Source organism: Pelobates fuscus, chromosome 9 (assembly GCF_036172605.1).
Source record: "Pelobates fuscus isolate aPelFus1 chromosome 9, aPelFus1.pri, whole genome shotgun sequence".
In the NCBI taxonomy this organism is placed as follows: Eukaryota; Metazoa; Chordata; class Amphibia; order Anura; family Pelobatidae; genus Pelobates; species Pelobates fuscus.
This window is the reverse complement of record NC_086325.1, coordinates 143,714,576-143,737,001: the sequence shown is the minus strand read 5'-3', so window position 1 is coordinate 143,737,001 and position 22,426 is coordinate 143,714,576. Positions and strand designations below refer to the sequence as shown.

The 22,426-nt window shown below is 39.9% G+C and overlaps 1 protein-coding gene across 1 annotated transcript in view; it reads right to left on the bottom strand.

The window, feature by feature from the left end:
• Positions 1–20,595, bottom strand: part of PRRX2 (paired related homeobox 2) — a 29,723-nt gene extending 9,128 nt beyond the window's left edge. Inside the window, exon 1 of the mRNA XM_063431437.1 lies at positions 20,012–20,595. Coding sequence (XP_063287507.1) covers positions 20,012–20,246 — 235 coding nt within the window. The 5' untranslated portion in view covers positions 20,247–20,595. The remainder of the gene's footprint in view (positions 1–20,011) is intronic.
• Positions 20,596–22,426: the final 1,831 nt, after the last annotated feature.

Below are 22,426 nucleotides of genomic sequence, written 5' to 3'. Positions count from 1 at the left end.
ACCTAATGTCCTCCCCCCTGGCCCCCACCCCTGAGCGGTGGGTGGGGGCCCTAAATAATAATAAAGGGGGGGACCTAATGTCCTCCCCCCTGGCCCCCACCCCTGAGTGGCGGGTGGAGGCCCTAAATACCAATAGGGGGGACCTATTGTCCTCCCCCCGGCCCCCACCACTGAGTGGCAGGTGGGGGCCCTAAAAAAAATGTCCCCCCCAGGAGACTAGGGGTCCCCAAACTTCTAGTCACCCCCCCCCCCAAAAAAAATGAGGGGGGGACATTTAACTAAGAACCTGTTAAAAAAAAAAAAAAACTTACCATTTGATGTTTTCTTTCTGCTAAAATCTTCTTTTTTTAGCCCCCAAAAAGGCCAAATAAATATCCATAATAACCGCCGAAAAAAAAAAACGAGCGCAAACAAAAATAATCCATCTTCACCCGGCGAGGGCTCCGTGCAGACTGAGCTCTACAGGGCGGGGGAATGCTTATAAAGCCTTGCCCCGCCCTGCAAGTAGGCTCAGAGCACTCTGATTGGTGGGTTTAAGCCATCCAATCTGAATGCTCTGACAGGTAAATGAAGAGACTGACAGGTAAGTCTCTACATTTACCTGTCACAGCACTCTGATTGGTTGGTTTGAAATCCACCAATCAGAATGCTCTGTGTCATTTTACACAGCGTGGGAAAGTTGTGTGGAATTTTCCCACGCTGTGTAATTTGACGCATAACAAAAGTTATGAGTCAAATTAAACAGCGTGGGAAAATTCCACAGAACTTTCCCACGGGGGCCTTTTTGGGGGCTTAAACCCACCAATCAGAGTGCTCTGAGCCTAATTGCAGGGCGGGGCAAGGCTTTATAAGCCTTCCCCCGCCCTGCAGAGCTCAGTCTGCGTGGAGCCCTCCATGGGTGAAAATTGATTAATTTTTTTTGAGCTTGTTTTTTTTTTTTTTTTATTGCGTCGGTTATTATGGTTTTTTATTTGGCCTTTTTTGGGGCTGAAAACAGAAGATTTTAGAAGAAAGAAAACATCGAATGGTAAGTTTGTTTTCTTTTTCTTTACAGGTTCTTAGTTAAAGGTCCCCCCTCATTGTTTTTAGGGTGAGGGGGGTAGGTAGGGGGATACTTTTTTGCGGGGGGAGGAGGGGGTGACTAGGGGTTTGGGGACCCCTAGTCACCTGGGGGGGACAGTTTTTTTTAGGGCCCCCACCCGCCGCTAAGGGGTGGGGGCCGGGGGGAGGACAATAGGTCCCCCCACTATTGGTATTTAGGGCCCCCACCCGCCGCTCAGGGGTGGGGGCCAGAGGGGAGGACATTAGGTCCTCCCCCCTTACTTTTGTCTAGGGCCCCCACCCACCGCTCAGGAGTGGGGGCCAGGGGGAGGACATTAGGTCCCCCCCCAATTTGTGTTTAGGGCCCCCACCCACCGCTCAGGGGTGGGGGCCAGGGGGGAGGACATTAGGTCCCCCCCAATTTGTGTCTAGGGCCCCCACCCACCGCTCAGGGGTGGGGGCCAGGGGGGAGTACATTAGGTCCTCCCCCCCTTACTTTTGTTTAGGGCCCCCACCCACCGCTCAGGGGTGGGGGCCAGGAGGGAGGACATTAGGTCCCCCCCAATTTGTGTCTAGGGCCCCCACCCACCGCTCAGGGGTGGGGGCCAGGGGGGAGTACATTAGGTCCTCCCCCCTTACTTTTGTTTAGGGCCCCCACCCACCGCTCAGGGGTGGGGGCCAGGAGGGAGGACATTAGGTCCCCCCCAATTTGTGTTTAGGGCCCCCACCCACCACTCAGGGGTGGGGGCCAGGGGGTAGGACATTAGGTCCTCCCCCTTACTTTTGTTTAGGGCCCCCACCCACCGCTTGGGGTGGGTGCCAGGGGGGAGGACATTAGGTCCTCCCCCCAAACACAGGTTACTGGCTATGGGGGGATAATGTATAATAAACACAGGTTACTGGCTATGGGGGATAATGTTTAATAAACACACACAAAAAAAAATAATAATACAAAAAAAAAAAAAAATGAATGCAGCTTCAGAATGAATCTAAATTGTATGCTGTCTAGCAGGTGGGAGGGTCTGGGAGGGAGGGTCTGCAGCTGATTGTCTGGAATGTGTCTGCTGACTGTGAGGTACAGGATCAAAGTTTACTCAATGATAACGAATAGGGGGCGGACTGAACATCGCATATGTTCGCCGTCCATGGCGAACGCGAACACGCTATGTTCGCCAGCGAACCGTTCAGGACATCACTACTCTTCAGAGAAAAGGCAGTGTTTACTATGTTGGCTAGTTACACCTCTAGTGTCAGTCGCTCAGATGTCCACTAGAGGTGCTTCCAGGGTTAGTGCTGCAAATTGTGCAGCACTGGTGTTCAGTGTCTACGAAGCTCCGCATTAAGGCGCTGAACTTCACTCAAATAGATTCATTGATTCACACTAAACGGAAAACATAGCAAGAGACTGTAAGGGGCACGGATTGGCGATGTAATTGTATTAATGTATTAATGTATAAAGTTAAGGTATAACACTTTTGCTTGTCAGAGCATGGTACGTCAACACTCTAACCCCAACCACTTTTCCTTTCTGTAACCATGTGTGGATTGTAGTATTAATGTATTATTGTACAATGTTAATGTAAAACACTTCTGTTTGACGAGGCATGGTATGTCGAAAATTTGACCCCTACCCCATTTTTTTTCTGTACCCCGTTTTCTTTTTCGAGTAAATAATTGAAAAACAATAAAAATTGTCAAATTGAAAAAAAAAAAATAGATTCATTGATTCAAAGTAACTCTATGAGGAGATGTTGCGCATGCGCAATAGCTTTCTATTGTTTTCCTATGACCAGTGTGGCGTGGGACAAAAGGTGAGCCTAAACACCTTATTGCTCCACGGCAGGGGCCAAACAACTGAATATATATTTTAACATTACAGTGTCAGGAATGCATGTTTGCTCTGGGTGCCAATACTGTCCCTTGACTGCTATACACGAGAAAAAAGATGTCCCTGCTTTTCCTTATGTATTTTATGGAATAAAAAAAAAAAAAAGAGACAAAAAAAAAAAATCAGACAAATTCTCCTGGAAGTCACGATGTCAATACTGTAAATTATTAATACAAGCGGATACATTAAAGTTATACTGGCCAGATTAAAATGCAATCATTTTCTCAATGAAAGGCACGGGACCTTCTGCAATATATACGGTAAATCTGATTTGTGCCACTACAGAAACACACAACATAAATCAGCAGGATATGTTTGCCATTCCAGACAGGCAACTAGAATCCAAACCTGCCAAGTGTCTCAGTCTTGCAACAAACCGCTCTAATTTAGAATTCTGTCCTGTTCTCATATTCTGGTGCCCTGTATGTCCGGAGCACAAAGGCTGACAGGGTTCTTCACTGAAGTGCTCATTTTCAGGAACTCAAGTTCATTTCAAATTTAAGGACAAAGTAGCCAAATTGAAAGCATAGCTGAACTGGAGAATTTTTCCAGTTTGGCTACTTTGACTTAACACTTAAAATAAACTTTGAATTCCCTAATATTCTTACTTTAGTGCATAAATGGGTCAGAAAAATAGATGGAAGACAAGACAGACTATTCTGCACGTACACAGCTAAATAAATCAACTTCACGTTGAAACACATTTGGTTAATCTGGACCTATTTCTCCCCCATGGTCATGATGTTCACAGCTGCTCTCATGCACTGGGGGAGTAAAAGCAGACGGTTAACAGGGTTTATAAAGTTCCAACCAGGCCCAACTGGCATGCGCACAATTCTCCAACTGATAGACAAGAGAGAAGACACGGTTTGGTGAAAAGGGCAACAGGGCAGAGGCATAACAAAATCGGGGAGATTTATACCTTTTTTTTAACCCGAGAAAAGGAATTGGTTTTGCAAAAGTTGACTTTTAAAACAAGGATCCTAAATCCGATAAAATATAACGGATATTAATTTATTATTTAGGCAGTAACCACAGGGACTGGTGAGAATGTGTATACCGGTAGTTTTCCAATAAAGACCAATTGAAGAGTAATTTTTGTAATTTATTTTTGTGTGGAGGAGATACTTGCAGAGAGTGTTCTATATTACAGGGGTTCCCAAACCAGATCTCCCAATTCTGCTCCACTGGGGACGCAGGAAAGCCCGGACTCTGCTTTACTAAGACAAAACAAATAGATTAGGAGATAGCAGCAAAAGTATTTTTAGGATCTGCGGCTTGTTGGCTCGTGGGGCTTGTCAAGCCCTTTGTGAAACTATCAACAAAAGAAGACATGGTTAAATGTTCTTTGCGTTAGAGTGATAGATGGCACTTTTGAATTCAGAGTTGTAGCACAGCTGCAGATATAATACAGGATTCCCCAAATGTGTTCGGTGCTCTGATCTCTTCTCCGCGGGGAGCGAATGCCACAGGACAGGAAGTCCAAACGCTGTGGATTCTATCAGAAGAATGATTTTCTCAATGGCAGATCAGGTTGCAGAATCCCCTGACACCAAAAGCCATCACACATACCAGCCTAACAGGGTTATAATAATAATACCACGTATGTCGACACTTCTTCGCAATAAGGAGACATTTAGCAATGCTTCAGAACAGAGGAAGTTTTCTTTTATTACGCACACACTTCCAATCAAATATATTTTGTTTTAACACCAGGCATTCAAATATATTTAGTTTTACGTTTGTGACAATTACCGTATATTTTAGCACTTTGTAAATATACTATTTATATAAAATAAATATTCTGTTAAGAGAAGACTTTAGACCACTACATCTTTTTCTGACGACAAGAGGGCACTTGGAATATCATGGACGGTAAAGCTGTGGCATTGTGTTTGAAGATTTATAATGTTTATACCTTCTGTTGCACCCGTTTAACGCAGAGGAGTATTAGATTTGGAGAATTCATCACCAGGATGGAGTTTGTTTTACATTTGTCATTGCCTCCATGTTTAGGTGAGTGGTTTGAGTGACTGAAGAAACAGAATGCCACAAACCAACGCTTTCTGGCAACTGGAATTAAAGATCTAAAAGCTCCTAATTTCTAGACTGAACGCATATAGGGTGCAGAAATGCCAGGCCATTTTAGATTTGCATCCCTTGTGATCTTTACGTAAGCTAGTTTGAGTAGGGTACTCATCAACCTATTGTTCCTGTAACATTTTCTAATTGTCTCATTTATTGTTTTTTATTTTATAATTTAATATTTTATAATATTGTAAAGGGGAATAAGTATAAATGCCAATCATAATAATAATATGCCACTGGAAATGGGATGCAAAATATATTTTTGCACTTTGAGCAGACATTATAGCGGAACAGAGATGTACAAAAAATTGGACGGGGCAGACAAACTGTGATGGACCCTTGTTTGGAAAGGAGCACCGATATGCAAGGATTTGGAGAGCATGACCAACGCATTTTGTAACTTCTTTACTTATCTAATAACTGGTTCACTAAAACGTCTCATTCTCCCAAGGAGTAAGAGGTAGGCCAGAATTGGATGATTTACTCGCTTTGCCTAAAGGGACACATGTTGTATCTCACATGCAAAGTCCATGGTAAGCTGTTTGGGTAGCTAAATCTCTTGCCCGGCATTTAAAAATCTGGGCTTTCCTTGTCAAATGAACCAGAATACTAATGGAAGAATTCCCCTGTAATAGGAATAATGAGCTATATATATATATAGTATCCTAGGCAAGCGTCATTGCTCTGTCCTCTGTTGAGATCGCTTCTAATAATGATGACATTATTTTGGATCCCGCGACATTGAAGCACAAAAGATATTCCTGGATGCAAAATATACATATTAAAAAGAGAGAGATGATTGATGTGCATATGCTATGTAACCTCAAAACATAAATCATTCTAAGACAGACTTATGGAACACTCACAAATTTACAGATTTCAATCCAACCTATAGAATTAAGATTATTAGTGCCTGTGCAGGCCTTAGGTGTTTGGTGTGTAACACATAATTGCCGTGAACATGTAGCAATTCAATGGTGTTAACATTTGATCTCTATAAATAATAGTTAAGCCTTTGGAATTACCGCTTCAGTACGACACCAAGTCAGGCAGCTAGCCGAGTATAGCTGCCAGTGTCTCAGTACAGCATTTCAAGAAAGGGTTACAGGTCTTTCATTCATGTTTTTGTCATCCGAAAAGTGGGCCTAAGAGAGGGCTATAAATCCTCCCAAATATATAAATAAACATAGGCCAGGCTGAGCTGGAGAGCATATTACTGTGTTTGTTATTCTCTGGAAGGTGATGAGGGCATAATGCGATTTTCGGTAGCCCCCACCCTTAAACCACCACCTTTTCCTGCACTATATCCCCCGTCACCAGATCAGCTATTTAATTAATTAGCAGCTCAGCTGGAAAATAAACTGGAAATGTGATACCGGATGATGACAGGTGAGGGAAAATAAGCTAATTCAAATCCTTCTCTCTGCGGATTTTACAAATTAACGCGGCAGAGCTTAGATGTGACCTCTGAGGAGGCGTTTGGGGTGTAAAACGACCCGATCTCCCAACTGGCAGAAGGTAGAATACAAACCAAGGGTCTGGTGGTCCAAAACGCAGAGTGATTAACTAGTCTCACTCAATGCCACTCTGCTTAGTAAGCGAAATTAATAATGTTGGCAGAAGGATGGCGAACATGATTTAACTTCCTCTCCCTAATTCCATAGGGTCGTAAAACAAACCATTATGTATTAGTCGGAGTCCTGTGAAATTAAAGATCTCAGTGTAGTATTTGGAGACACTCAAGCTCAGGCAATTAATTCATATCACACCTCTGATAATCTCTGACTTCACATCGGTGGGGCCTCTTGGGCTAGCAGATGTTGCAATGTCTTACAACTTCTCTCTATGAGGCATAAAGTTAAAAGAAGGGCTCCCAGACTGATGAATCAGGAGGAAAGGGGATGTGGGTTCATGAATATGCTGTTTAAAAATGTTCTCAGCGACCTTTTACCTCTGACAGGGAGGATGAGCTGAAGACAGAAATTACCGGACCTCCGGCAAGAACCCCCTTTTCCCCATAGTCCCTTGGTGCTAAAAATGAAACAGGATTTTCCTTATGCTGTGAATGTGGTTTGATGTGCTCTTTAATCCCCGTAAAGCTATTTCTGGGGCTGTTCTTAAATTAACAAGAAGAAAAATTGGCAGATACTGAGGACATTATGAGAAAAGGGAATTTTCGAAATGTACTCAGCTGGAGACCAGTCAAACAAGATGTTAACCCTTACACAGAATCCCAAAGCAAAAAGCCAACAGTTATTGCTAAGTTCTCCTTAGGTGGGTAAACCCATATCAACATGGTAAATCCGAAAAGCTAAATCCCCAAAAACTCTCAAGCACGTACATGAGAATAATACAAATTGGTACGAACACTCTGACACAAAAACAAATTACATGGTTTGCTTCAGCAACTGTATTGGAACAAATTTGATCAGATAACTGCTTCAGATGATGAGTGATTTTTTTTTTCAAAACCAACCAAATTGCAGATCTGCCACACAATCTCTCAAATTCCAAATTCTGACCGGCTTTGGCCATCCAGTTTGGGATATTTCCCTTAACAGGTTTTTGGTTGAAGCTGAGGGTTTTTTTCCTGGATGAGGAGAGACCCTTCCTCATAAAATGATAGGTAATCACCAACGTCCAAAGGCCGAATCAAAGCTTAAAGAGTTAAAGGAAAGAATCTCAACCACTGCTGAAATAAAGTATTGGTTGGGTGTTACTTACATGTGGGTAAACAAACCATAGCAGGCGGAACCAGGCAAGCCTGTCAGCATGTTGGCTATTAGTGTGCAAGTCACAAGACGAGGCGGCAAGGAAGTTATTGCAGTCGTCCTGAGGGAAATAGGTTCATAATCCAAGATCCAGTGTCATAGGAAGGGCTGTGGGAACCAGTCAACCCCCTACAGTTCATTGATCACAGTTGGCAGACTTCCAGAGACTTTTCCACAAGGTCAAGTGATCTGCTGTCCAGTGATACACATTGAAAATACAATGGATTACTTACAATGTATCAAAGTTAAAGCAACTCCAATCAGACATGACTGTCTACAACAACCCAGCCACTTTGGGATACTCCAGTCAAATACAAAAGACCTGCAATACATGACTTTTGGTTTGCTTATTTATTTTTCACAATTCAGTTGAATTTGTGAACAAATAATAATATTGTTTGCTTTCTCTCCCACTGGCGCTGTCTGCTCTCCCAACCTGAACAGTTTCCATATTTGCAGCTGAAAAGGGAAGAAGGGCCTTTGTAAAGAGTTGGGGTTCTGAGACTTTGTGAGACACCTTGTGTAAACCTGTGACTTGGACATGGGGAGAGACTTCGCTCTAGTTATAGGGGTAAGAAGAAGAATGCTATTCTCAGCAGTTTTAGGTAATCACAGTAAATATATAATAAAGGCACTGAGGAGATAAAAATTGAAAACCGTTTAACCTATATGGGTCTAAACATTTGGGTTTGTTATATTTAAAGTAATGTTCCATTGTATGTCAACACGTTTGTAATCAGTGACGGCTGGTGAAGATGAACGATGATTGGGCGCTGTCCTCCTGACTTGTTGGGCTTCACCCACTTAACCTCACGGGATGCCATGCCCTCTTCAAAACCAGCGACGTCTCCAGTCATCGGGAAAGAGGAGAATGCTAACTGCAGATATAATTATGGCAGACTTATTTTTTTCTAACACACACTAATCAATAGCCCTTACAACACCATTAACCAAGATGAATCCTGCAGTTTATGAATGTTACCCAGTTCCGGTACAGCCAGAAACCCATTAAGGGTCCTGGTTGAGCACTGTGGCCTGCATGGGCCAATGCTTCACAAACTGGTAGCAATGCAGGCCAATCTTCAATGGACCGCAGGGAAGCCACCCTCTTGCTACAAAACGTAGACTAAGAGGCGGATATAATATAAAGAATACATAGCAGAAATCTTAATCCACAAAATTAATTCTTCCTTTATTCCACATTTATGGGATTAAAATCTGGGGTTAAAACTGTAGCAGTCAATGCTTTCCGTACTTGATCAACCCTTTAACCCGACTCAATAAAGAGAAAAATCTCTTGAAACATAGATTTCTGTAAACTTGCTTGCCACGCAGTGTAGAATATAATTTGCTCCTGTTGTGAAATAAATTAACTAATCTTATAGAGTCATTTGGGATGATGGCAGTGATTAATGAATTGATTTCACACTGGGAGCATACGATATCAAACCATATACTGTAAGGAAGCACTTCCAAGCACTGCCCCACAGAATGAGGAATGCGTAAACATACAGGGGGAAAAGATGTCAACTTTATTGGTAAGTTTACCCATAATTTCAATATGAATTGTAAAAGCCCATGTCAGCTGTATGATCAGCCATGTTTATTACCAGTCACATGATCTTTTTCACTAAATAGTGCATTGTGAGGAGTTGAAAGGAGACTTACACGGATTAGTGCTTTATCCTCACTATAAATAAATGCAATTCTTCCCCTCAAAAGTGCTTACAAATGTATATGTTTATTCCTAATCAATTACATTAGCAAAGGTTCAGCATCTAACGGAGTGGTTTTGGTGCATAGACGCTGTCATTTTATGTGCCAATGTAAAAATATTGAGATAGGCTGCATTGCAAATTCTGTCACAATAGCCACTACAGTGGGCTGTAGCGTTTATGGTATTTGGAGTGTCCCTTTAAATAAGAACCCACTTCCCAACACACATCAGGTCCAGCGAGCTGTATTGGTTATGTTACTAAAGGTTATTCACCACGGCCTCAAACTCACCCTTTCTTCTCTAATCACTCCATTTTAACATGTTCTCTTCCTATACACTTATTTCCTTTATACCAATGGCTACATTTTTTTTTTCTTTGCAATTAACACTGCTGACCTCTATCCTTCCCTTCATTATGTTTGCCTTCAGGGTTATATTCAAGGATGAAGTCAAATGGATACTGATATATGGAACTGCAATCAATCTGAGGCCCTTAATATTAAGAAAAAGCATTGGCTGGGGGTCCAAAACACTGAGTTTTGCAAAACTGACAGTTCGGTTATTCTTCACTCTGTAGTAATTCTTCATCCCTTTTAATTTGCTACTGTGTTTACCCTTTTCCTAAAAACACTACATTTATAGTATCACTGCAATAAACTGAAGGTAAAGAACCCGTGTTCTATTATCCCCCCTCTTCCCCCCCCCCCCCCCCCCACCCATAAGTTCCCTCCTGTGCCATGTGGCTGCACTCTACTTGCGTGTGATGCTTTTATACGGCGCCTCCCAACATCTGGTACAATGTCAGTTACTGGCGCCTCGCTCAGCCACAGGCTCCATCAGAGACAAAAAGACTTTGAGAGCTTCTTTCCAGAACCCACCTCCTCTCTCCCCCCCCCCCCCCCCAGCCGCCCCCCTCTGCCTAAACTGAAAACGAAATGAATGCAACATCCCAGAATAGGGACCACAAAAACAGCCCTATCCCCACAAAGAAAACCTGTCTCTCTGACAATCAAACATTGTTCTTTAAAATCCAAATGTTTGTTTATTCCCCAAAACAGATGTGTAGCTGTAATACGCAGCATGGGACTGAGAACTCTTTTGTTTATCATTTTCCATACTTATTTCTCTAAATTGAAGCTGGTTCAGCTGATAATGTTATTTTGTAGTGGGCTGCACCCTGGCGACTCATTTTGGATTCCATTAGACAGCGGCAGACCAGATTGCTTAAAGGGACACGCAAAGCAGCCTTATAGCTTGCTATGGTATGTATACTGCCTAGCCCTAGGGACTCAGGCACCACCCTGCGTGTAACAGCAAACTATTTAATAATGGTTTGATATAAAATAGGGGTCTTCCTGGCACCGTAGGACCACCCCCATCTCAGTCGCTTTGAGAATTCCGAATTAATACTTCCATATTGTGAATGCCAATTTTGTCCATCATGGACAACTTTGATTGGTTAAGAGTGGTTAGGTGTGTCAATCCAGTTGTCTCAACCAATCAGAAGAGGTAGGAGGGGTTCAGAAAAAAAATCCCTGTTCATATCAAGCTATTTAATTTGAAACCAAAATGTCAAAATTCATATTCGTTCTGTTAGCCAGCTATGGTGCACATTCTAGAACAGAGATGGCCAAAATGTAGGTCCTCAAGTGTATAACACATACAGGTCATTCACTAAAGAATACATTGAATTTAAAATTTTAGGTTTAACCCCTTAAGGACCAAACTTCTGGAATAAAAGGGAATAATGACATGTCACACATGTCGTGTGTCCTTAAGGGGTTAAATGATGAATTGAGAACATAGCTGGCTTCCAAGTCAGCCATTGGGGCCCAAAATTTGAAACTCACATATTAGTTAATAACCCTGTTTGTGACTGGGCTGAAAAGCTTACAACCTATTGAACAGTCCAAACTACTATCTTCTTAGAATTTGGGTACTTCTGGAGATTACATTTGGCAAAAGTACTTCCAAATTATCTATTCATCTACCAGATGGCAACGATTTACAGAATCGTTAGATAATTGATGAAAATTGCATCATTATTTTCTTTTTTTTTTTAGTTCCTCCAACAAAAATTCAGTTTCTGCTCTTTGAAAATCAAGGTTTCACCTGGTGCAACTAATAGCACTGCTCTAGCATTAGTCATAGTAAAACATATGTTTTTCTGTGTGCATAGATTATGCATAACGAGACGGGGTCTTCCAATCTTCACGAAGATGTGAATTGCTGGAAATTTAAGAAAAAAAACGTAAGTGAATTTCACTTTTTAGGCCCAAAAAAACCAAACTGGTAAAATTCGCCCAGTTAGCTATATTTTTCAATTTGGCCTAAAATTTGAAATTCACTTTTATACTCTTGGTGGTGGTCTTTGGCTTCACTCTTGTGGTGGTCTTTGGCTTGCCAGCTCATGAGAGCCAATTGTGAGCTATGATACAATGTGGAACTCTGGGGATATTCAATAAATAAATAATTGCAAGGAAATACAATCTATATGAAATGTCTTCAAATTTCTATCATTTTTTTTTCTAGGTAATCTGTACTGGAATTTGCAATTCCCCTTTTGGTTATCCACAATTTCTTCAGGTTTAGCAAATATTGTACAATCCCATTGTACAGCGCTACGGAATCTGATGGCGCTATATAAATAATAAAATTATAATAATAATAATAATATTGTCCTAATCTTTATTTCCTCAAGTACAACACATGGAGCTAGCAATCTTTTCTGGGTGGATCAAGATGGCTTTCCCTCTATTCCCTGTGATTGCCCAAAAACCCTTACTGAGTAGGAGCTTGTGTGCTTTTGCTTTAAATGAGCGGAGATTTAAAAAACCCCCTTCCCCATAAACAAATAAATACAAAACACAAGAAAGAAACAACTTGCTGAGGCCAGAATAAACAGTGACATAAGCCTAGAAGCAAAATCATTCTTAAAATAAGTGCAAAAGCAACCAGAAACCAGGGGCGCTTACTGGTTTATTTTTACAGAATATGTTTATTAACCCTTTAATTGGCAGACGATTAAGAAATGCCTAAGCAGTCAAATAAACAACAAGAAAAGCTATTTTACTGCCTAGGCATTTCTGGACTGACAACATCAAAAGGTTATGGGGAACTGTATATTTTAAAGGCTGTTTGGGTTTTTTTTTTTTTATGTTCATAAAAATATATATATATTTTCATCATTCATTTGACTTCATTTTGGTCTATATCCCTTTTCTTGTATCTCTGTAGTATAAAAATGTATAATAAATAAATGACAAAAAAAAATTATTTTATTTTTAATGAAGAGAAAAGAAACCATTAAAATATATAGGTTTTGGTGAGAAAATGTGACAAGAGACCTTACTTCCAAACCCCCCATCACCCTCCCCCCGTACCCTTCTGATGTTATGAGTTGAAAGAATAAATGTGGTGGACAGTGAATTTGAGTGCGTGGGACAAGAGTGGCACTGCCTCTATGGTGGTGGGATTTTGGATTGGTCCTATGTAGTACCAACTTATCGATTTTCGGAGAGAATGAAAATAAAAAAAATATTATACTACAAACACATTTTATTTTCACTAAGTAAAAATATACTTACCGTAACTTCTCTTTTGAAGTACAACCTGCCAGAATTAGGGTACCTCCTTATTATGTCATGGACTTAGGCACTTATTTTATACAATTAATCTTCTAGGAAATCATTTGTAATGGTGGGCTAAAGAAAAATAAATTTAAAAGAGTTCAACGTTATATATTATGGAAACGGCCATGATCGCTTTACCTGGAAAACACCCTTATAAAGTGGGCAGTTCAGACCATTAGAGTTCCATTGCTGGTTGGGATGGGACAGTGCCAATTGAGATGGCTGGTGCTGCATGTAAAATGGGTACATAGGGCATGGTTCATGGAGAAAGCTCGGAAGGAGACAGGTGAGGCTACAAGCCACTCCTCTTGCCAAACTCAAGAAAACGAGGTTTGACACTGGGACCTGGCAATGGGATGTCAGATCATCTACAACAGATGGACAAAAAAGTCACGTAAGGCAGCTGCCTACTGTCCAGAAGTTAGATGGGGCCTGGGTGTCATTAAGATGCTTGTCCCCAATCAAAATCTCTACCAACTAACCATGATGGTAACCTGCGTAGGATCTCATGGCATCTTAATCCTTCTCTGATTGGACACAGAATCTCCGGGCCAAAACCAGAAGAGTCCAAGTGTATATTAGCGTACATTAAATTATAAGTAGCCCTGCAGAAAGAAATTGCTGACTTTGGGATTTTTTCTGCATTGGCTACACTAGCCTAAAATTTGGAATTCCTTTGCCACGTCTTCACAATTCCAATTTTCACTCGAGTCTGCCTTCCACATTTTTAGAAAACATTTTTTTTAAATAAAAAACAAAAACAGTAAATATAGACTCTAAGTAGAAACAAATCATCTTTACGATATGGCCAACCTTTATCAAGTATGATCGCAACTAAAGTATAGTCCAGGGGTAGGCAACCTTTGGCACGCAAGATGTTGTGGACTACAGCTCCTGTAATGCTATTATAGGAGATGTAGTGCATAACATCTGGCGTGCTAAAAGTGGCCTACCCCTGGTATAGATCATAGTTTAATTGTTACACATTGAAAACAAAACAGAAAAATCATGGAAATGTTATACTAAGTAGAAACCGAAAGGCTTTTTGCTCACAGAGTTATGGATTTTCTAATAAGTATGGCATTGGAGAGCGCCAGGTTTGGCCCTCATTTTAAAAGCAATTGATTTTGAGGTAAAAATTACAAAATAAAAACAGATGAAGCCCTCAAAATCACTAACCCGGAGTCATAACCATTTCTTACAGTCTGTATCTGCATGGCGCAATATGAGTTTATTGCTTCCTGTCTGTGAAAATGGTATTGCAGCTCGGGCAATAAATTACAATAATAAGAACATGTGTCTTTCTTTAGTTACAAGTCATTAATGGTTAGGAGGAGGAGAGATAAATTAGAGTACCACACTTTCTTTTTACTAGCAGGGAGCAGCAACCCAGCGCTGCGGAATAGATGGATACATGTGGCAGCTTTTGTTGTTTACATACATCCTCTGTCACTCCGGTTACTCTGGACCACCACTCTGGTGACTCTCAGGCAGCCATGTTGTACACAGAGCATCATGACGGTTGTTTTTTTTTTTTTTAAATGTAGAATTTAAAAGGCACCTATGCCATGCGTGGTTAGATCTGAACCACCACAGTACCAGTTAAAGTTGGTGTCCCATGGTGGGACCTACACCCAGGATGTAATCACCCCCTCTTCGTGTCGGGGCGCTGCTGTGTGTATTATGGCCGTGTGCTGTTTATAACAAAATAAACACTAAAGTTTTTAATACCCATGAATGGACAATAGACTGCAAGTTCACCTGCAAGTATCAAGGCAAACTTCTTAAGTGGGTCTTGCGCTTGTATGTATTTAAAACCCCATGTGTTCTCTATTTAGGTTAATTAGTGCAGGTTTTATGAGAATCCCCCTTTTCTGTCTCATTAGAGAATTGCCTCTGGGCTGAGTACAAGTCAGGGTGAGAGTATCAGGGTTTAAAAACACTGTGTGTAGGACTCGGCTAAGGGGTCTGTCTTGATGTAGCCATGTGAGCTTACACTCTACGGCCATGCAGTGGTAATAAAGATCTCGATTTTTATACTTAAACGTTTGGGGCAAACCCGGATAATCTGAGAAATCTGAATTCTAAGGCAATCCGTTCACAGTGACTTGCATCATAGCAGTCATAGTCTGTGACAATACTAGGTTAAGCAAATTGTCAGGACTTCTAAGAAAATTTTAAATGTTAGGCCAAAACCAGAAATGGAAAATTCTCCAAGTTAGCTGTAATTCCAATTCAGCTTTTTGCGCTGAAAATGTAAACTTCACTTTGAATTGGCATTAATTCAAACTTCATGAATAACACTGCTAGGATTTACCTTAAACTTTCTAATTAAACTGCGTTGCTCATTTGTACATTTTTACAATATCAAAAGGTATTCTGAGCTTTGCTCCAGTATCAAGGCTATGTAAAATATAAATAGACGCTATAAATATTACATCCATCATTACCGCGTACAGAATGTATGTATTTAACTCATCTCTGCAGTGAAAGCTTTATTTTGTGCATTATTGACGGGTTATTTATTATCAATTGTATCAAATATTTGATTGGACATGTTGGAATTATTTTATTACACAATATAAACTATGTATATGAAGATAAAAAAAAATAAAAACACAACCCTTTTCTCTCTACTGTACTCACCCTTGGTACCTTACTCTTCTGCAATACCTTCCATAGCCCTTCCTATTTGCCAAGTGGTTTAAGTTATTCTCAACTATCACACACATACCTGCCAAGTGTCCTGACATTCCGGGTCAGTCCTTAGTTTTGCTTATATTAAGCATTTACTTTCCTACCCTCTACCAAGGTACATTTATGTTTTTTCTGTATTTTTTTTTAAGTAATATTTATTCTTCTATCTAGAGGGTTGAACAACAGTTTCTTAATTTTAGTCTCCAAATCCCAGAAAGCATGGCTAACTGTCTGACGTTTGAACATCATTGGGATTTTGTTCAGGTGATAGCTGGATACATGTCAATAGACAGCTTACGTCTTGCACAAAAGTAACATTCTAATGGATTAGCTTTTTTATTTAATTTGATTGATTTTTTTTTTTTAAATCCTTCCAATACCTCCTGTCGTGCTTTGATCATTAAAATGGTTATTTATCATTATGCTTTAGGGGTTCCCCATAATTTATCACAAATGGGGGCACGGTAATATTATATATTTATGTGTTTAAATACATTTTTTTTTGAAGCAGTGAGATGTGATGCTAAGCATTTCTCAAGGTGCACTGTTACACACTGTATATATTTGAAATGCCGCCCTTTTAAAGTGGATCGTTAATTTTACAAGTTTATGATGTCTGGTATAAAGAGTGTCTGGTGCAAGTTATGCTGAGATTACTGGTCCGTTAGTGTATCACAGGGATGTTCACTACAGTGGGAATTCAAAATGAATTTCAAACGTAAAGCCAGGATAACCAGATTGAAATCATAGCTGAATTCGAGATTTTTTCCAATTCGGCATTTTCACCATAAATTTGAAATTTACTTTGAATTCTCACTTTAGCAAATAAACCCTGTTAGAGTTTGGCACTTTTTTTTTTAACTAAATGATGATGAAAACGGTTTTACAACCAACAGTTTAAAAAAGTCAGACTTGGTTGGCCACCTATATAAACTAAAGTCCCACGGGTGCTGATGATTCCTCTAAGAAATACCATTGTTTTTAGGTACCTGTCTATTTACGAACAGGGGAGAGCCTGCGCAGTGGGGACGCTGTACGCATTTTTGCCATGGGGTCACCGGGTAATTTCTGATTAAGATCACCAGATTATTTTGAACTCTATGTAAGCACCCTTACTAAATACGTTTAAACCCTAATTAAAGTTTTGTAGGTAATACTAAACTTTCTTACAAAAAAAACTGCATGCCCACTTGATTCATGACATAATAACCATTGTTATGTTCGCTTTCATCCGTTGGGATTATTTTACCTTTTTACATTCCTGTATGTTGTAACATTTACAATAAAACGAAATGACAAAAAAAAAAAAAATGACAGAATCCGAAGAAGAACGTTCAATCTAAGCACATGGGACCGAGGCAAGTTAGACATGATGGGAGTCTGAATCACTGAAAAGAAGAATGGTTCTGGTTAGACTGTAACCAGGGCAGAACCAGTTCCATACTTATTTAACATGCATTTAAAGCAAAACATGTATAAAGAACTATTTTTGGGCACATGGCTAAATGCGGCCCATGCAGTATTAACATTTCATTGGTTCCCTTTAGTGATAGCTCTACGTTTGAAACTTGGCACTAAAACTACTCTTCAAACATAAGGAAGATTCTCATGAAATAATGAAATAAGAGTTACAAGGAGTAAATGACGTGAATCGTGGTTGCGGTTTCGCCAGCGGAAAAAAAAACAAAACTTCTATCAGTGCACCGACACGTGATCACATATTCTGTCTCATCACACGCGGGAATTGATGTAATGACGCAGGTTCGCGGAAAACGAACTGATCACTCGTTACGAAAAATGACAGATTCTAAATCGCTACAAAATAAAACAAACAGAAAATGTGGTTTCGCTAACCACTCTGACTGTTTTTAATTTACCAATTGGCCTTAAAACAATACATGAGTTTTTTTTGGTTTTTTTGTCCATTATCTCTAACGTCGGTTCATTTCAGACATGCATTACGTCATAATATCAGCTTTAAAAAACAAAACCCAATAATTTGAAGGTCTTCTAATGTCTGGAGACCTCCTGCAGTAGACACAAAGAATGTCTTTTGGAATAGGTAATAATTTTGGAAGACCCCCTTTACTCTTCATTCAGCGCAATTCTTGTATTGAGAGCAAACAATGATTTATAATCAATAAATAAAACTACAATAATTAATCTGTTAATGCTTGGTGGGAAAAAAAAACACAAAATCAATCGCACAGACAAATCTATCCATTTGTTTTGACAGATTTGCTTATTATACATCGTGGCTTATTTATTAAAGAGGGAATCGCAGATAAGTAAGAGGGAATTGGTAATTTTTAGATTGGGGAAATGGAAAAAAAGTTGACTTATTCTGGCCTGAACTTTTGCATTTTCCTTGTCAATGCTCCATAATCCAAACTTAAACCATTTCAAATATAGCTAGTATGGAGGTCTGACATCAACTACAAATGTACTTTCACTGATTTATATTCTGCAACCAAGATGAGGAATATCAGATTAGCACATTAGTTTGTTTTTGAAAACCATCCCGAGCAAAGAGGTTTTTGGGATGGATCACTGTGAATTCCATATCCAGTTTAGGGGAGTTCTAATGGCTACTGAAAGTGTGTACACTGTGTTGTGCAAGCATTCACCAAGAACAACTCTTCCCCCACTTAACACCAACTTGCACACACATACCCACGTAGTGCCACTATCTGGATACAGGAGCAACGCGTGGCATTAGTTATAAGCCCACTGGGGAGACTTACTAAGGTGTGAGTTGATTTGAAGTGGTGCACAAACCCATGTCATTCTCTGGAGTCTATATACAAGAGAGAGCCAATAGGCAGTTTTATAATAAGTAGTATTATGTTATTATGATTTGCATTTATATAGCACCAACATATTCCACAGCGCGTTACAATTATTATTATTTTGATGTTATTTATATAGCGCCATCAAATTCCGCTGCGCTTTACAATGGGTGGACGGACAGACATGTAGTTGTAACCAGACAAGTTGAACTCACAGGAACAGAGGGGTTGAGGGCCCTGCTCAATGAGCTTACATGCTAGAGGGAGTGGGGTAAAGTGACACAAAAAGGTAAGGATAGTATTAGACTAGTGACAGTTGCAGAAGAGGAATCAGTCGGGAGCTATTAACAGTTTAATTGATACGCTTTTATGAAGAAGTGGGTTTTTAACGATTTTTTTAAGGAGTGGAGACTGGGTGAGCATCTAACGAATTAAAGAAATTAAAGAATTAAAGGTATCTATGATACCTCTAAATTGTAAGCTCATTTGAGCAGGGTCCTCATAATGCTACTGTTCCTGTAACATTTTGTAATTGTCTTATTTATTGTTAAATTTCCCCCTTTTACAATATTGTGATGCGCCGCAGAATAAGTTGGCGCTATATAAATTCTAATAATAATATTAAGTTGTAGAAAAAGCACAGTGCTAAATGCTTGCTGTTTGCTAAAGCAGTGATGACAAACCTTTGGCTCTCCACTTGGGGTAAACTGTGTTTCCCAAAATGCTTTGCTATCCATTCCATTGCAAAACGATAATGGGAAATGTAGTCTATGACAAATGGAAGGACAGATGTTAGAAATCACTTTCCAACTGTCCTAAGTCCCAAATAATTGACAATAGTGCTAATGGGACTGATGTTGTTCATCCCAGATCAACAATCAGACACCAACTTTGGTGATTCTAACCTTTTTGTTTTTGACAGTGATGCAAATTACACGCATGGCGTTAGTTTGGAGACTCATTTATCAGTTATAAAATGATCTTAGTTACTCCCTTTCAATAGTAATATACAACAAAATAAATTCTGAAAAATACTTCCACTGGAGAGCCGCTGCAGTAAAGAATTGACTTTGGGCAGTTGCCTGAGAACTAATGCATATGATGTGTCATTTCCATTCACTGGAGATGCAGGGAAATAGCATGAGGGCCCGATTTTGGGTACCGACGCAGAGGTAGAACCATTGGCCTAAATTGACAAGCATCAAGCAAAACAATTGCCAACTCAAACAGACCCTTCTGCAATGAGGGAGAGCCCATCACATCTGCAGTATTAGCCACAAATTACATACACACTCTTTTTCACAGAGCTAAACCCTCCCCCATCTGTGAAGCATCTCAAAGGGTGCATCCCAGATGACAGTCCCAAAGCCGGCTTGGAGGGGACTTACCTTCCTGGATTGTCACTTCGCTGTCACTGCTTCCTCCCGACACCGGCTCTTTGTCCTCATCCTCATTGGGTGGCCTGAGATCTCTTGGTCCTTGCATCCCAGCGGCCGCCGCTTCTTCTAAGTCCAAGAGGTGACTGACGCTAAAGTTTTTCCTGCTGTGGGCAAGTTCTGGAGTCTCCAAGATGCGCATTGTGTTAGGGGGTCCTGGCTTGTCTAGGCCAAGCTCCCTGTCCATACCCCCTAAACTGCCCTTTTGAATTCCCCAAATTAAGATTCCTACTTACTCAATAAACTTTTTTATCCTTAAAGTTTTCCTGTAGTCTGATTTTCCTCCCACTTCTCTCACGGGATCCTGTCTTCCCTTCTATGTTGCTTTAATCTTTTTTTGTTTTTTTTTTCCTTTCTTTTTTTTCTTAAACTGAGCCTTTTCACCCTTTCACACTCTTCCTCACTGCTTGTGCAAGTTCTTGAAGTTTTCGTTTCTCCTCTATAACTTTGCTAGTGTTCTCTCCCCCTTTAGGGCAGGGACAACTTCTTGCTCACATGCACTTTTAGCCAAGTGACCAGAAAAAAAAAAATCCCTTTGCTGACGTTTAGAAGAAAACAAAACTTTCCCCCTACTTCTTTTCTGTAGTTCTTGGATAAATCTTTCCACACTCGGCCCCTCCTTCTCTCAGCAGTGACCCCCTCACCCCCCCCCCCCCTTCCTTTTTTCTTTTTTTTTTACTATGAGAGAAAAGAAAGAAAAATAAGATTAGACTGACCAGATTCAGTGTTTTTTTAACAGCTCTTCAAAAATGTGTCCTTGTGGTTTAGTATGTGAGGGTTAAGTGCTTCCATCAACATATGTCACTATGAAGGTAGAGTGGGGGATCTGAGAGATTGGGGGTTATTAGAGGTCCCTTGTGTGGATTGACAAATTCCTTTGCAGAAGGGATCATCTTCACACTAAGAGGTAGGGGACAGTAAGGAACAACACAGGGGTTAAATATATATGTTCTTAAAATTCTGTAACAGAAACACTTAATTAACTTTATTCACTATTATTCGTTAAATTGGGACCTTGGGGAAATTGATAAGATAACTGCACAATTTAACCCAAAAATAGAATGACTAGGAAAATTAGATAAAGTGGAGCATTTTTTATTTATTTTTTTCCAAATGAGCAATTCTCTTGTCAGTTATCTTTAATTTTGTGTTTAGCGAATTACATTAACTGTTTTAAGTTTTCGTACAGGTAAATACTTTTTATCTACAATGGCTGGTGGTTACATATTTTCCGCTTTATTTTACTTTTTATTTTTTTGCAGGAGTATTTAGATGGTAAAGTAGGTTGTCCCAAAACAGGAAACTTTTGTGGAAATTTAAATTTTTTGTTTTTTTTTCAATTCTGGACAAGACTGATTTTTGTAGGAAAAAAAACTAAACAAAACAAAAACAAAAACAAAAAAACGAAAAATATTTGGATTAAAACATACGTTCGGCGTATTTTTTGCCATATAAAACGTTTTAAACATTGTATGACATTTCCCTGTTAAGTTAGAAAGTTCCATAAATAGAAAACGTATAGGACTTGCTTAACTTATGAAGATATGTTGTTCATTCATCTATAACCCCCCTCCCCACCCTCGTCCTCCCATCCAATGAAACTGAATGGGTTTGCATCATATTCATCCCAAAAAAACCTAAAGCTTGCAAACTTGAGTTGTTCTATTCACTTTACAGTGTACCTGCAACTATTAAGTTTTAGTAGCGATTACATCTAGTTAAAAGATTTGTTTTAATATTCCGATTCCAAAAGTTGTGAAAAATGTATCTAGCCATCCTGGCTGTCTAAATTTCGAAACCCTAAAGCTCTCTAGGTGAAACATTGCACATTCAGCGTCATTTGCACCATAATAATTTAAGCTAGCTGAAGTGGTTATGGTGCTTATGTAGGCCTTTTAATTAGCGAGTATGGCAGCATTCTGACACCAGTTGTCAATCATTGCTGTCATCACATCTCTTGCGTAATATGCAGTAGATGATGCTCATGGTATCTCCGTTAAGATGCAAGATATGATTTTGGAAGATCATGCTGCTACTATAAGCCGTCGTGTGGCTCCCATCGTCGACCAACACAGCGTATGGTGACAACTGGGGGCAAGTGAAACTTTCAGAAGATAAAGATAAAAAAATGGTGGCAATGAGGGGTGAGGACTCAAAGATTATTTCACCCTTTCTTTGTCTCCTACAAAAGTGCGGTTACCTGCGGGGCGTTAAAGAAGGGAGAAAATAAATAAATAAATAAATGCCAACTGGTTCGCTTTAATTCACTTCCTACTGCGTTGACGTGAGTGAATCTCTTCTTTGTGTGTCTGTGCATGCCAACTGATTGGTTCAATTAGACAAAGAAAGAAAGAAAAAAAGAGAAAA